We start from the raw sequence: 17,182 nt of genomic DNA, 5'->3' as shown, positions 1-17,182 counted from the left end.
ATTACATAGAAACTGACATCAATTAAAAGAAATTGATTGATTGTTGAAGAAGAATTGATTGAGGAATTGATGATTGAGGCTGGAGTGTATAGAGAGAGAAGGAGAGGAATTAAAACAAAGTAGTGAGGTCGAACTGTTGGAAGCCGGAGTTGGAAGCATGAGGTTACTGAATAAGAAGTTGATGGAATGGAATGGGTGGGAGGTAGCTATTTGTCTCTCTGGTAATGGTGCTATATATATAGTTTGGTATTTGGTTTGGCTAGTTTTCTTGGGTTGTTCCAAACGACGCTTTTGTCCGTATACCGTTGACGCCACAAGTAACTAATTGCCACCGCCGTCCAGTCCAACTTTCAAATCAAATAAATAGGTTCGTTTCATCTGCCGCCACTCAGGTAATTTCTCAAAGTATATAGTTTGCTAATCTAATCTTGGATTTGATGAAATAATTGTTACTTGATGTTGTTTACCTATACTAAATTAGGTGTTCAAATTATTACCTATTCATTCATTCATGTGTTTTTAGCTTTTAAATGTCTACTCAATTATTATGAGTATACATAAATACTACTAGGGTCTAGGATACATAGATAGTAACCCGTAAAAAAACTCTCAAACTGTAATAAGTATAGTTTGCTAATCTAAGTATTAACTAAGAAGATATGCACTTTTGACTTTAAATGTTAATAATCTTTGATTTGTATGACAAACTGCTTTAAATTGCATCAAATGTTTGTTGTCTGTCTTGACTCACCTAACCTTTTTTAACACACCAGTAAAATAAATCCTTTTAGCATCATATTAAAGGGTAAATTTACAATGCAACCATCATACAATCTTGCAGCTTTACAAATCCTCTCTAAAAAGCTCCCGCCCTCATCACAAAAGCAATCAATTTGTTCTGCACTATCTTCATTTTGATGCTAAATATACATAAAAAAAGCCTACTGCATCTTAGGAGAAAAACTAATATATAAGCAGAGCTAAAAAACATTGTACCTCGGTCAGAAACAAAATGTAAACTGTAAAATCTATACAACTTATACCGGGTTGGGCACGGTAATCCAAATTCTCTGATAACGTGATATTATAATTCTTAGGTATCCTAATTTCCATTAGGGGATTCAAGCCACCAATCCTTGTGGGCCTTAAGTTAAAAAAAAAAAAAAAAACAGGTGAACTTAAAGTTATGTAGCAACAAATTGTTACATCTCTTAAGGGCATGGGCCTAACATGCATGGACAGAAAAAATTATCCTTTCACACACTTGCACATATACATATACTGCACATACATACAGAGTTTGACCTGCACAAAGATACAATACATTTGTCATAAATTACCATTTTGACCCACGCATAAACTACTATTTTAATCAACACTTTAATTTTAACTTAAAGCAAACAAATGGCCTTTTTTATAACTGAAAAAAAAAACCAAAAATCCATTGAATATACAATACCTAAATTATGATAAACAAAGTGATGGATTTATTTACTGTAATCTTAAACAACGTACAATTGTATGGTGATTCGTCTATAAACCTTAGTGCCAAATGAGTTAAATAAGAAAAAAAAAACCTATTTTTTCTGAAAAGATTGATGGTTGTACAGTAATGTTAACATACACAAAATCCTGTTTATAAATTGATACTAATCCGGGTTATGCAGGAGTTTTGCTTTTATGCCAACACCATCTTTTTGTTGATCATGCTATTGGTTTATCCTAAATATATGAAAAAAAGGTTTTCAACGTTTGCTTCTTATTCGAAGAGGAAACTATGTTTTGATATTCATTTACATTTTGTTTACGTTTGCTAGTCCATTTATCATCATCTTGATCATTTTTTCCTTCTGTAGCATGTGCATTGGTTTATTTGGTGTTCTACTCTAGTCTTTAGCATTGTGGGCAAACTCGTAAGCGTATTTATACATCTTCACCTGGTGAGTTGAATGTTACCTGGTGAGTTGAATGTGTGTGCTATTATAAACTTTTTTGCCCATTAAATTGAATGTTGCTTATTTGATATTTTTTTGATCGATCAAATTGTTTTAACCCGAAAACCCGTTTTGATATGTATCCTATTTTGAGCATATGTATGTGCGTGTATGTTTGTTTGTTTTTTTATGTATTATTATGTATTAGTTATATAGGTTGTAACAAATTTTAGGCCCGAGATGTTCAATCTAAATTACAGAAGAACGGGAGGCTTGAGAAAATCTGGAAACCCATTCGGAACAAATGGAATAAGATCTGGAACAGGAGCAGGATCGAGAGCGGGTTGAACGGGAATGAGAAGGGCTGAACGAGAGCAAAACTTACAGATACAACTTGGCCCATAAGTAACTTTTTGCTTGTTTTGTATTATATGTGTTAATATATGGTTTTGGTTGTAAATTGTGATTTATATTAGGGAAAATTCCCATAATAAGCATTTATGAAAACAAATTTCAAGTTTTAGGTATCATTTGCAAGAAATTCCAGAAATATGCATTATAAGCTGGTCGCGACGAGTAGTTTGTAGATCCAATTAGAACTTGCTATGTGTTCTTAAACTAACCATAACGAGCACGTTCACTAATCATTTACTCGTCACGACTAAATAAGTTTCATGCCTTGTAGTCAACGCCCACGAGTATTTCATAGGTCCTTTAGTCACGACGAGTAGATTATAAGGTTAAACTAGTCGGCCTGGATTAGTCGGAGGCGGTCAAAGTCGGTTAAAAGTCAGGTGAGGCAGGCTAGGTGGTCAAAATTCGGGCTGGGAATTTCTAAAAGTCAGCAAAAAGTCGGGCTAGGCGTTCAAAAGTGGGGCTAGTCAGGCTAGGGTTCTCTAAAAGTCGGTTAAAAGTTATTCAAAAGTTGAGTCTGGTAGAGTATCCTTTTGGCGTGAATTATGCTTATTTTGACAAATATATAATATCCAAAAATTAATTTTTTTCATATTTACCATGTCCGAGTACTCCCAATTCCCCAGTCTGTTGCCTAGAGTCCGTCTAGCGACTTTTGCAACCTTGGTTATTATTAAACGACATAATTTTTTTGTCCATGTCTGGTCCGTTTATTAAGCGGATGAATATAAACGAACTTCCCACCAATCAAATAGTTGGACATTGCTGGATGTTCGGTTCGCTTACAACCCTACACAAGATTCACACATTGCTTATACATACACTATTTTAAATACACACATTACAATGTGGATTAGCAAACATCATGACAAATGCAACTAGATATATCAAATTTACTATTGCCAAATATGAATATAACATTTTTCTAATACACAGTGAGCCAATTATGAAGCATGGCTCACGGTTCGGCCAATAATGGGATCCCGAGGAATACAAATAACCTCTGTTTTTTCCAACAAACATACGGAATAAATAGTGCATTACAACTCTATCGTAGTGCAATCGGCGCAATACCAACGTCCAGACAGACGATAAGACCCCGCGCACCTTTACTATAGCCTTGCAGTGATAATCTTGATCGAATTGTGTAGGATAGGTGCAACGACGAAGCTTGCTTAGGGCCCGGGGTCTCCCCCCCCCCTCCCCCGTTTTTTCACGCAATAGTGTATATTTACACGTTTTCGTTAGAAATTTTTTACACGTAGTGTAAATTAGCCGTTTTCGTACGCAGTGTAAATTCAGTCGTTTTCAGCCGAAAATCTGAGCATAGCCCCCTTCGTTTGTGAAATTTTGTATACAGGCAGTGTCTTAGTCCAAGCTTCGCCACTAGATAGGTGGGAGGTGGTGACACACAACGACCAATCCTGAAACACCACTTTTTTTTCTAACAATGCCTAACCACCACACCGCTATACAAAATTTGAACCGTACATATTAATTTTGACGTGACTATAAAAATCATTAAACAAGTAGACGACTGACTTACCGGATACTATATTATTATTTTTGTTTGGGTATTTACTTGGCAAAAATGGTGTCCATCATCATCACCACACCCCCACTCTTTCAATCCACCGCCTCAACAAAATAACCTCCTTCCTTTCTTCCGGTTATCGAATCTTCTCGAACACGCACTCACACACACACACACGATCGCCTTGAACCTAGGGCTTTGGATTCACATCCAATCGAATCGAAGCGTTAGGTTTCCGATAACTCATTCGCGTGTTCCCGTTAGTTAGGGTTTTGTAACCGAAGACGATATGCCCGATGGCTCCAGGGCGGAAACGCGGCGGAGCGAAAGGAGCCAAGGCGAGTAACCTAAATTACGGCGATCTTGTTCTCGCTAAGGTCAAGGGCTTTCCTGCTTGGCCTGCCAAGGTTAGATATTATTATTATTATTATTATTATTATTATATTATTATGCATTGTGCTTTTATTCGATTCCTTTCGGTTTTTGCTTCGTGATAGGAACTGTTGATTTTAATCTGTTTGTTTAGAATTGCTAACCTAGAACTTGAATTACTTGGACGGCGGTATACTTTCCGACTTGAGTTTTTGGTGGTTAGTTTCGTTCAGTTAGTTGCTATTCGTTGTAGGCTCTCGTATAGGTGGTAGCTTTAAATTTCTCGTTAACTTTTGTAACTCGTTAAGCCATCAGATGTGATTAATGATTATACTTAGGCTGTTTATATGATTTTTTAGGTCTACCTTTTATATGATTTTTTTAGCTTCGTTCGTTAGTTGCTATTCCTCGTAGGCACTCGTATAGATAGTAGCTTTAAATTTCTCGTTAACCTTTTGTTCTTTTAGATCATTAGCATTGTGATTTAGTTTGATTCAGTTCGGTTTTTGCTTCATAATAGGAACTATTGATTTTAATCTGTTTGTTTAGAATTGCTAACCTAGAACTTGAATTACTTCGTTTGTTAATAATATCGTAGGCTGTGGACGCGGTATACTTTCCGACTTGTGTGTTTTTGGTGGTTAGCTTCGTATCTTCGTTCCCTTAGTTGCTATTTGTCGTAGGCACTCGTGTATAGGTAGTAGCTTTAAATTTCAACTTTTTATTCTTTTAGATCACTAGCATTGTGTTCTTGACTTCTCGTTCGATTCGATTCAGTTTTTGCTGTGCGAAAGGAACTGTTGATTTTATTCTGTTTGTTTGGGATGGATAACTTAGAACTTGGATTACTTATTTTTTAATGATCTAGTAGGCTGTGGACGGCGGCATACTTTCCGACTTGTGTTTTTGTTGGTTAGCTTCGTTCCGTTAGTTGCTATAGGCACTCGTATTGGTAGTAGCTTTAAATTACTCGTTAAGCCATCAGATGTGATTAATGATTATGCTTAGGATGCTTATTTGATTTTCTAGTTCCACATTTTGTATTGACTCGATTCTAGCGGATTGATATTTTGAGGTGCCTACTATTCTGTTGATTCTAATTATCTAATACTGTACAAACCTTGATTAGTTCAACGTTTTGTGACATGAAAGTGTTAGAAGGCTAACGTATATTGTTAGGCCTTATGCTTCATGATGTACTGCTTGCATGTGTCATTTTCACATTTTGTAAAGATAAACTGATGGTAGAAGGTTTCTTAAAGCCTTTTGTTTGTTTGTTTTAATTTCTTTATGCAGATTAGCAATCCTGCAGATTGGCAACGAAATCCTGATCCAAGAAAATGTTTTGTACATTTCTTTGGTACCGAGGAAATGTAAGTACTGGTTACTCGTGAAGGCTACTTTAGTTATGTGAATTTACTGTCTTGTTTTGGCTACCAATCGGAAAAGTTTAACTTCTGTTGACGAGGTGTGGCAAATGCCATCAACACATGCTATGTTTGAAGAAAGACATTGTAACAGACAATTGAATGCATGAAACTTGTTGACAATTTTACGGTTAAAATGTCTAAAGTCATCTTTTATTATACAGAGAGTTCATAATTATTAGAATAATGCGCGTGGAAGTGCTGTTGGACAATTGGCTCAAATTGTTATATCAGAAATTAAGAAGTAAAAACTGGTAGATCTTGCAACTAAATCCTACTAGCTATATGTATGTAAGAAACAACTTCTAATCATAAAAGAAATAAAAAGACATAACCCTTATGCCTAAATCAAGCATTGCTTGTGTTAGTGCTTAGACTTTTGACTGTTTTAATTAACTTTGATTGCATGATTATTGGAATTTTACTCATCACTTTTGACCCACAAACGTGATTAGAACCATCAAGTAGGCAATTGTATTGCTAGTTTATTGAGTGCAGGTTAGTTAAAGTTTTCAAAAACTGTTTATTCTTTATTAAGTTTTACTTACTAGTGTTATCTTTCTCTTATGTTTCAAATTGCAGAGCGTTTGTAGCTCCAGTCGATATTCAGCCTTTTACTAGGGAATCAAAAGACAAATTGCTGAATAGATGTAAAGGAAAGACAGTTAAATACTTTTCTCAAGCTGTGAGGGAGATTTGTGACGTATTTGATGGGCTGGAGACTAAGAGTTCAGATTCTTTGAAGGATGGTAATGATGGACAGACGCTTCAGTCTAATGCTAATGCTATGGAGATGGTGGATGATGGAATGACTACTGATGGACCTAGTGGTCAAGCATCTCCAAATGATATTCTAAATCAAGGCCCTGGATTAGAAAGGTGCTCTCACATACACAGGGATAATGAGTATGTAGTCCCTAACATCTCACCCCTTGTTAATAATCGTTCATCTCTTTCTACCAAAGAACAAGCTGAACTTTCCAATGATGATATAACCTCACCTAATGGGGAGGGCATTTCTACTTCTAGTGCAGGTACAACGTATTGCTACTGTTGTTATTATGTTTGTTGTTTTGTAAGCTAATAGTTTGATATGTATAGGGATTTGGGGCTTACTACAGTTGCTTATGCGATGCCATGTTTGGATTTTAGTGTGTGTTTAATTGGATACATTTGTATGCTTTAGGTCATAATACCAACTCAAAGACTGGAGTGAAGGTAGAAACAAATGGGCAGAAATCCAATAAGATTGCAAAAGTTTCAAAGAACAACCATGATGGTGTTGATGGAATAAACAAAATTAATAGCCCAACAGGTGCAAGTTCTGCAACTGAGAACGCGAAGGATGTAATACGAAGGACTGCCTCACATGTGAGCACTAATGAAGCTACTGTGAGTGTGGCAAACCAAGAATCTAGGGACAGTATTAAGAAAACGAAGAATAAAACACATGTTGGATTGACTGGTGACATATTAAAGGATGTTGAAGGTACTGGAAGGAAAACAAAGTCTGAACTCGGTTTAGGGAAAAGCAATGTTCCTAATAATGGAGTTTTGCATCCCACGAAAAAGTCGAAATACTCGGATGACACCCTGAAGAAGCCCCAAATGGACAGAAAAAATGAAGTCAGAAAGTCAACGCTACATTTGAAAACAAAAAACCGATTGTCAACCAAGGGGCAGACAAATGGCTCTGGAGTTATTGGTGATGAAGATGTTGTCCAAATCAATAAACGCCGTCGTTTGGTACTGGAGGACATGTCTAGTCCCACTTCAATGTCTGAAAATAGAACTGAAAGCTCTGTTACACCCAAAAAAGGGGAGAATACCGATTCTGTAAAATCTGGTATTCAAGTGCCTGTGAAGAGGAGAGCTGTTCGTATATGTGATGATGATGATGATGATGATGAAGATGAGCCCAAGACTCCCGTGCATGGAAGGCCATCTAAAGTGGTCGATAAAGCCTCACACACTTCAACAACTGTTGAGGAAGTCTCTGAAGCGATTCAAGGCTCTCCTAGTTTGAGAAAAAGTGTACATGTGAAAGAACCTGTGCCCAATTCTCAGAAAGATATTACAGAAACAGTTGAAGTGAAGTTGAGTCACACTCCTGGGAAAACAGAACCTGAAAATAAATCCTCTGAAGAGATTCTAAAGAAGTTTGTCTCTCCCATCAAGTCTCCTTCAGATGCTAACAACAAAATGGCAGAACCTTCTAAAGTTAACAAGTCTTTAGGCAAAGCTTCTGGTACTGTTTCTCAAAAGAAGGGTCAGTCGGGGTCATCTAAGGCCTCAATTGGGATTATTGGTATTAATGACTCTGGACATCATTCTAAAAATACTGCAGTAAATGAGAGAAGCAGTGCTGTTTTTTCTGGGGAGAAGCAGAAAATTACTTCAAAAACTACTCCAAAGGCAAGTTCACGGGTTAATGATTCTGCAGCTGTATTGAAGAAACCTAGTGATAGCAACTTGTTGTCTAGTTTTTCTAGTGAAAGGTGTGTCAGAATGTGCTTTTATTGCTGCTCTTAAAAGTTGGCATCTTTTCTGCTGCTAATGGTATTCCTCTGGCTGATACAGGTCTGAATTGCGAGTGGATCAAACAACTTCATTGGCTGATTCGGGAAATGCAGATTCGAGTAAATCAATGAGACATCTAATTGCTGTTGCTCAGGCAAAAAGAAAACAGGCCCAATCACACAACCTTGTGCATGAAAGTAACTTTTTGCACACTGAAACATATGGAAGGAGTCCTGGTTTTGTTTCTACTGTTCAGCCTACATCTAAGGCAGAGGATCAGCCTGATTCTGCAGAACTTGAGAGTAGGGCCAGTTCAGGACAACGCCTTGCTGGCGGATCTCTTAGTGGTGGAACTGAGGCGGCTGTTTCTCGTGATGCTTTTGAAGGAATGATAGAAACTTTAACAAGAACAAAAGAAAGCATTGGGCGTGCAACACGGCATGCAATTGACTGTGCAAAACATGGTATTGCCAGCGAGGTAGGAAAATGCATTACTTTTGTATTTCATGTTAATGGACATTTTAGGAAACCTTATATATTTGCACCATACAATGCTATGTATTGCTGATAGTTTGGTGATGCAGTTTTGGGTCTCTTAACTTGTTTAATTTTGTTTTACTAGTAGAAGCCCACACACAAGACATTGTCTTTTGTGTAGATAGGAAGTTTGAGATATAGAAAGTTGTTAGTTGCATTTTAATGCTTACCTAACTACTTTATTGTTAAGGGGCGGGCATAAATTCAGAGAGTGAGGAGGACTAGAACGGAAGAACTTGGAGATCTTCTATTGTGAGATGTTAGGATGTTTTGGCTTTTCTGTGCTTCCAACTTCATAATAAAACTTCATTCAGTCTTTTTAAAGGAAATTCAATACTTGATGTGAAAACATGCATTTTGCTATATGATTTTTTATGTCCTTCACTAGCTCATTCATAAACTAAAGAAAAGCACCAAGTATTGTGTTTGTGGCTCAATATTAGTTAGGAAACATTTTTTGGGCATTATATGCTCATCACACCTATGGTCTTAAAAAATTTAATCTCTTTATTATAGGTGCTTGTTTCTTGAGCACACCGCATTATTTTGGCAGTTATCAGTATGCTTTATCTAGATCAAGAAGCACCACTTTGCACAGATTCTCTGTACTTCAACTGTATTACTCCTTTAAATGCTAAATGAAAGAGAATATTATCTTTTTTTGGGCATAAAATCTGGTTGATTATCAACACTTTAGTTACAATTCTTAAGAAGCTATGCTCAATAAGACTATCTTGGTCCCATCGTGTGGCTTTTTATAGGCTTGTGTGTTCACTTTTGGCATCGACATATTCTATTTAAATATTGTTTTTCTAGAACGTTCGCATAGTTTTCTACTGGAGTGCTTCTTGTCATAGGTTGTTTTGAGCAGGCTGTAAACCACTTAATGTATTTCCACATCGTGGGCCTGTGTATGGTTGGAGACCTTTTGTGGATTAATTGTTTAGGTAGTCTCTTTGAGCTTATAAGTTGTAGCTGTTCTCTCTTTTGGCTTTCAGTGGCTTAGAGCATTCTCATCCGACCCCCTATTTGATGTGAGAGGTGTTTTTATAATTTAGAGAGTGATTTAGGGTGTTGTGAGTGAAGAGTTTTTATATTTTAGAAAACATAGTGATTTTTCTGTATATTTGAAAAAAGCTACTGTTCACCATCTATAATTTTTTAATATTTTTTAAACGTGGTTGTGAGTGAGGGAATGAGAAAAGTTAAGGTATGAAAAATATTATCTAATTGAAATGGAGAGAGAATGTAGTGAGTTTTGGTGTAATTTTTGGTTTAGAGATAGGGGGTGGTATGAGAATGCTCTTAGATCTTCTACCTTGTAAGTGATGGTGTAAGTTTCCAACAGTTCAATCGGGGAGGACTTATGTTTATTTGAATCTATGTTTCAGCATGTAGGAAATTGTATGTTGTATGATAATTTTGATCAGTTGGAGGTGTATTACTGTATCAGCAACATGTGAAATATTTGTTAGTTGCAGCCCTAAATTTCTTTATAATCAATTCCAAGCCAGCTTAAAGTGAGATACATCCTTTTCAATAGGAATCATGATCAGGAAGTGTTTCTTCAAATACTGTTAAATTGCCCAAATCTCATTGCCAGTTTATATTACTTAAGTAGGTATTGGATTGAGCATGTTGATTAGTTTCTAAAATCTTCTACTCATTGCTTGTTGAAATGAACTGCATTCCAATGTGAAGAGTAACTAAGTGCTTGCTGGTTTGCGTACGCCATGTTGCTTATGTTTTATGATTGGTAAAATAAATTATTCAGAGATTTTTAATTGGTTGAAATTACAATTGTGCATGACACTGTTCTGCAGGTTGTGGAGCTTCTTACCAAGAAGTTGGAAAATGAATCCAGCTTGCATCGAAGAGTGGATCTTTTTTTTCTGGTGGATTCAATTACTCAGTGCTCTCATTCACAGAAAGGTAAATTTATTTGACTACGTACATTACTTTTCTTATCATTTTTATATTTCGAATGTACTAAATCTTTATATTTTCAGGCATTGCTGGAGCCTCTTATATTCCTACTGTTCAAGAAGCATTGCCTCGTATTTTAGGAGCTGCTGCTCCACCAGGTGCTAGCGCTCGCGAGAATCGTCGTCAATGCCTAAAGGTGGTTGCTTTTTTCTTTCAGATTACAACTTGGGTTATAAAGTTTGTACTTATGGAATTTGAGTTGATGAATATTTTACAGGTTCTAAAATTGTGGCTTGAGAGGAAAATTTTACCTGATTCTCTACTTCGGAGCTATATAGAGGACATTGGGTCTTCAAATGATGATACTTCTGCTGGTTTTTTCTCCAAGCGCCCATCTCGAGCTGAACGGGCTGTCGATGATCCTATCAGAGAGATGGAGGGCATGCTCGTTGATGAATATGGGAGGTGAGTGATCTTTAATCCTCTCACAAGTCTTTGTTAGTAAGCAAATTAATGCTATATAAATCTAAATATGAGGTTCACACTCAATGGATTAAATGTGAATTGCATCATCTAGTTATAAGATTGAAATATGTGCAGAAGTTTATGTATTATTATTATTTTTTGTTATTTCTAGCAATGCAATGTTCCAGCTGCCTGGACTTTTGTCAGCTAATGTCTTTGAAGAAGAAGAAGATGATGATTTTCTAAACTTTTCACATAAAGAAGGCAGCGGTAAATCAGTACTAGAACAAAACACTGCCACAGGAGAGCTTGAAACGTGTTCAGTAACTTCAAATGAAAGACGTCACTGTATCTTGGAAGATGTGGATGGTGAACTAGAAATGGAAGATGTGTCTGGACATCCAAAAGATGAAAAAAACTTGACAGATGGTGGTTCATATGAGGCTGTTCAAGAGGATGATGGCACCACTAGGAAAATGGACACAGCCAAAACTATTTCCAATGATGCGTCCCCTCTTCGTGAAGGTTCACCACCACTGCCACCCGATTCTCCTCCTCCCACTCCTCCCTTGCCTTCTTCACCTCCACCACCTCTGTCACCGCCCATGGTTCCACCACCTCCGACAACTCCATCACCTCTACCACCTCCCCCACCTCCTCCATCCATGCTTCCATCACAAACATATCCTGTTCTTGCGGGTCCACCACAGGCGCCGTTTTCTCAATCATCAGGGCAGCCTATGCCATCCAATGTAAACTGAACCATTGCTTTCACGATATTGAATTGTATTATATTGATAATAATAATAATATAATAATATGTTGAGAACCGACTTTTTCAGGCACCTATGAACCCTCGTGTTGGAGCTCATGATGCTGCAGTCAGAGGCGAAGTGTTCTCTCAGCAACCATCACCCTTTTTGCCAACTGTACGTGAAACATATACAAATCCTCAAGGTTCTCAATCACAGCAGTTCCAAAATGGAAATGTATCTTTACCTTCAAGAACATTTCAACCTCCCATGCTGACTCAAACTGCTGCTAGTCAATTTCCGTATCCTAATCCTGCAATGCAACAGCATCCATACCCTCCTCGGTATGGAATAACAAAACCTCCTGATGGCATGAGGCGGTATGGTGCTGATGAACAATGGAGGCCGCCTCCTAATGAGTTTGGCACTGAAAGTCAGCATGGTGCATGGATAAGTAATGGGAGGCCACCGCTATCCACGGGCCCTCCTTTTGTTCAGGAAGGTATGAAGTTTTACTTTCGAAAGTAGCTTTGGTAACTAAGTACTTTTAGATGCATAGTAGCTTTGGTAACTAAGTACTTTTAGATGCATGAACTTTGATGTTTAGTAATGTCTGAACCTGTTACTCTTGACATGTTTTAATTGATGTTTAATATTTGTATATGCTTTATGTCTTTGATGTGATTTTGGTGGTTAGTGCTCTGCAGTTTCTTTTCCTATATGAGCTATAAGCCAGTGGTTGTTTAAAGCATCATGCATTGTTGGTTAGTTTGCTAATTTGCTTATATTATATGTGTTATGAGGCATAAGAACAGTAATATATGGAGAACGACGAGCATGCAAAACAAATTTAAGGCAATGATCTAGAGAACACACGAGGAATGAGGTCACCAACTAAGCTGAATTTTCGATAGACAGCGTAACACTAATGGGGCTTAGTAGCAAGTAGAAAGTTGAGTTGAATTGAATTGACAGGGAAAAACATCAACCATCTTTTTTACATGCAATTTATTCGTTTTAATAAGTGTTCTTTTAGATAGAAGGTTAAGTATCAAATAAAGCTATAAAGACACAAAAATCTAAAGGAAGATGCATCTAATGATCTTACATCCATTTTTTGTGGCGAGATTTTTGAGTATGAGTTACATGATGGCAAATAAAACCGATATTACTTGAGAGAATGTCGTGGTTGAATTAAATAATAGGTTGCTAGGTTTGTGCTGTAAATAGCAAAAACGCTTGAATTTAATCCTTTCTAACTTAGACAAATTTGTTCTTTTTTTTTTCCTTAACTTCGACAATTGATAGACCTAGGTGACGGTGATTGTTGTTTTAGGTGTTCCTTTTTGAAGCACCGGTAGTTAAATGTGTTGGCTTCAGATTGGATTCTAATTACAATCTGTATGTCCCCACCTGACAAAATTGAATGCCATGGCAAATCAGTATCTTTACAATTACCAAGATAAGTTTTAACGAAATGCGCTTGATCGGTTCTAAGTCAACTTATGTTATTGAGCATTTACTGCAATAAAAGACTTCTATATCACACACCCACACCCACCAATGATGGCCTGTTTTTCTTATTTTGTAATATCTTTTTTTTTACATCAGAACTGCAGGTAGATCCTTCATGTTTATAAGAACAATTACTAAAAAATTAATCAATTTTTAAATGATGCTTTACTTGATTCAGACCTCACTATGATCTTGTTAAACTTGGGGATTACTGTTGAGAAATCATGACTTGTTTCCCCCTTTTTTTTATTGATCAGTGGTTATCTATTTTTTATGCTTCTGCTTTTTTGTAAACGCTCTAGAGAAAAGAATGAAAGTAATAGGATTTCTGTTTAAGTAAGTTAGCTACGCAATTTTGGCTTAAAACCATGTCAACACACTTACAAAGTTAACTCGTGGCTTCCAAAATTGTCTGATAGAAAAAGATACTGTTTATACCAAGTTGGAACAATGACTTAACAAAAAATGAAGAGTAATAATCTGCATATGAGTATTGTTTTGGATGGTGTGGTTTACCTCTAGATTCATCTTATTCTTAGAAGTTTTGCATGAACTTTAGTTTGTTGACTAATCAGTTTTCCCATGGCAGGTTATTTTCGACCGCCTATGGAGAGACCCCCAACCAGTAACGTTAGTTTTCAACCCGCGGGCCAGAATATAGTTCCAGCTGGTGCTCCTGTTCCAGGTGATTTAAGCAGCCTTTTATTCTTCATCTTGCTTCTTAACCTCCAAAGTATGGTTTGTGGGCTTGATTTAACTTAGTTTCTTTCGTTTTCAGGCCACAGTGGTTCGCTGATGATGCCATCTCATAATGCTTGGAGACCAGCTTAAGTAAGCTGCTGGTTAGGATGTGAATACCTGTAAGGCTTGCTCAAGCTCAGCATCTCTGATGTTTTTTTTTTAATTAATTTTCATTATGTTTTTCATAGGTGGTGACTTTGGTTGATATGTCGTAAGGCTTGGTGCGTTTTTGTTTTGCATATCGGGTACCAAATTTTACCAATTGATGGGAGTTGTGAAGAGGGCCTTTGCAAAATTGTATATTGTAGTTTTTTCCCTTGGCAGATCCTTCCTGGACAACAGAGTGTAAGCCCGCATATCTAGTACTCATTTCTTACATCTTCTTTCGACTATAATGTAAACTAGAATAATATGTCATTTATCTTTAGAACATAAAGAATTACTTCTTTGCTCAGATGGCTGAAATAGAATGGACCTTTTTAATGGTGGTTTTTAAACTCTTTCTTATCTCCCTGTGCATATTTGGAGTTTTTTGGTTATATTTTCATTTTTTTTTTGTTTTTCTGACTTTCGCATATTTTATTCTACTTTTTTAAGTTCTTTCTGTCTTTCATTAGATGTTCTAATGACAACTGATATTTGTATAATTTTGAAGATCTTTTATTTGATCTTCGTATTTTTTTTTTCTCAAAAAACAATCTGTATTTCACATACTAACTTAGATAAGTATATCAAAAAGGTTGTATTTTTCTTTAGTATTAATTATATTTTTAGCTTTTGTAGTATATATGAGACTGTCCTTTTTTTCTTTATGAACCAAAGAAGCTGACGTACGTAAAGGAAAACTATGCGTGTCACCTAGGGGTGTTCATTTTTCGAATCACACTTTAAAAACTCGAATTTATATTTGAACCAAGTTTAAATTTCGGCTTATTTGAATCAGATTCGTATTCGTGAACCTAATAAATTGTTTAGTTGAATTCGAATTTGTGATATATGATCATTTGAGGTTGTCTAATTCATTTTATGAGCCAGAAGAAAAATCAGATAATCTAATTAGTAATTACATTTGAATATTTGATCGACTCTTTTTTATGTTTAATTCAGATTTTGCAATTATGTATTACAAGTTTAGGGAAATAACGATTTGATTTTTTTTTGCAATTCTAATTTGTAAATTTTTTAGCTTTTTTAATAAATCAAATAAACCTGATTTTAACTCAAATTCCAATTGGTTTATTCGAAATATTATTCGAATTGGATCACAATTTTCAAATCTTCAAATTTGAATAACCTGAAATTTGATTTATTCTACTCAATAAATACTCCTGGTGTCACGGGAGTATTTTAAATAAGATGCTTTGCAGTTGTTTTACTTTAATTTCATACAATAATATTTTAATATATTCACTAAGTTTGCTAGCTTAAAATGAAATATATTATAATTTATAAATAAAAATAAAAATATAATATTACAAGGTTTTGTAAATACCTCTTTTACAATTATCACCATTTAATTTAGTTTATTAATTTTAATCAAAACTAGCGAATAAAGTAATTATTCTAAAACATATAGTTAAACCTTATTGAACGTTGACAATTTTCTAAAATTCTAGAGGTGGTTTAACGAGATTAATTCTTATTTGCTATTTATGGAGTATTACCCTTTTTAGTTGTAAAATGATACAAACATACTTCTTTTTTGCAATGATTTTATAAACCATTTCTAAAATTACCTATTTTCTTTTATGGCAATTTATGTAAAGATTGAGGCATATTTTACATGTTTTTCACTGGGCCAACTGCATATTTTGTTTTTTTTCTTTGTTTTGTCATTTGGTCATTAATTATATTAACTTCTGTGAGGTAACTTCATGGTTCAAAAATTTTATTTGCTAGTAACAGGAGTTCCTGGAGATTATTTGCTGTGCGTGCGTGTTATTATCAACCACCACTTGTACTAGTTAGTTATTAACGTAACGATGTCATTTATCATTTATACGGAGGTTGATGTGAAGATTGGCATGTTAGTGAAGTGGGATAGATGTTACCATGAACTTGTCTAGTGGCGTCATGCTGGCATGGACCGAGCAAAGCCATTTCTTTTCTTCAGAATGTGCACCAAAGAACCATGAAAACAAGTAAGAATTTTGCTATCCGAAACATTCTTTTTCGTGTTAGTTTTTGATAAATGTTTACAATATACTTCACTGTGATATTTTTTTATTCAAACTCGTGTCATGAGAACTAAGGCGTGTTTGGTTTGTAAAACGCTCATGTTTGAAGGCAAATACTATAATAGTTTTGAAGAAACATATGAAGTTTCATTCTTAAACTTACAAACCAAGTGCATTTTAAATTGAAGTTTTGGGTCACTCGTGTAAAATTTGAAACGCGCTGTACAAATTCCGCGATTACTCTTCACAAAAACCATCACCCTCTTTGAACTCCGGTCATCTTTGATGCTAGATCATTAGCGAAGCAAAGTTTTATGCGGCCTTAACTCACGTAACTACATTATATTCACGTACTAGACCAACTTTTGTTTAATACAATGTTGTAAAACTCCCGAGTAGGTGGCCTAGTACTCCCCGATTACTCCCCGCCTCGGCCGACTACTCCTTAGGTATTTTACGAGTAATCCCCAACTACTCCCGAGTACTCGCAACTCCCCAGTCGACCGCCTAGGACCGCCTAACGACTTTTACAACATTGGTTTAATACGGACTTAAAGCTATATGATACACGTCATTGCATTATGTGTCATCATCTAACGTCTATTTGATAACAATAATCAAAGGTCTAAAGCCACATCATACATGACACTTTGTTTGCATATTGTGACAATATAACTTTTGGGGCTATCGAATTTGTATATACGCATATTTAAGGGTGAATTCATGAATTAATGGAGCCAAAAATATTATTAGTTAAGTTTCAAAGTTTAAAAAGAAAAACCAGAAGTGGAAAACAGAATTATTTATTAAGTGAAAAAAGGTGGAGGGAAGATGGTAATAAAGATTTAGGAATTAAAAATTAGAAGTG

At 35.8% G+C, this 17,182-nt stretch overlaps 1 protein-coding gene across 1 annotated transcript; it reads left to right on the top strand.

Moving 5' to 3' along the window:
* Window positions 1-4,146: 4,146 nt before the first annotated feature.
* On the top strand, window positions 4,147-16,402 carry LOC143547502 (ENHANCER OF AG-4 protein 2-like). The gene is made up of 14 exons (XM_077038910.1): window positions 4,147-4,289; window positions 5,551-5,627; window positions 6,264-6,715; window positions 6,868-8,179; window positions 8,262-8,679; window positions 10,562-10,670; window positions 10,748-10,860; window positions 10,942-11,129; window positions 11,302-11,881; window positions 11,972-12,383; window positions 13,986-14,081; window positions 14,175-14,256; window positions 14,326-14,482; window positions 16,043-16,402. Exons 1-12 carry the CDS (start codon window positions 4,179-4,181, stop codon window positions 14,225-14,227), a joined length of 3,921 nt encoding a protein of 1,306 aa, XP_076895025.1. The 5' UTR covers window positions 4,147-4,178; the 3' UTR covers window positions 14,228-14,256; window positions 14,326-14,482; window positions 16,043-16,402.
* Window positions 16,403-17,182: the final 780 nt, after the last annotated feature.

The sequence above is a fragment of the Bidens hawaiensis genome, unplaced genomic scaffold, assembly GCF_021521415.1.
Source record: "Bidens hawaiensis isolate Kalapana, Puna unplaced genomic scaffold, B.hawaiensis_p1.1 tig00014722_1, whole genome shotgun sequence".
Taxonomy (NCBI): Eukaryota; Viridiplantae; Streptophyta; class Magnoliopsida; order Asterales; family Asteraceae; genus Bidens; species Bidens hawaiensis.
The sequence above is the reverse complement of the archived record's forward strand: the minus strand, read 5'-3'. Positions and strand labels throughout refer to the sequence as shown.

Bases quoted from the DNA above. Each gene is read 5' to 3' on its own strand.
- LOC143547502 (XM_077038910.1), top strand. From the start codon at position 4,179: ATGGCTCCAGGGCGGAAACGCGGCGGAGCGAAAGGAGCCAAGGCGAGT. The intron at 10,671-10,747 runs GTAAATTTATTT...TTATATTTTCAG, and splicing joins GTGCTCTCATTCACAGAAAG to GCATTGCTGGAGCCTCTTAT. The intron at 11,882-11,971 runs GTAAACTGAACC...CGACTTTTTCAG, and splicing joins GGCAGCCTATGCCATCCAAT to GCACCTATGAACCCTCGTGT.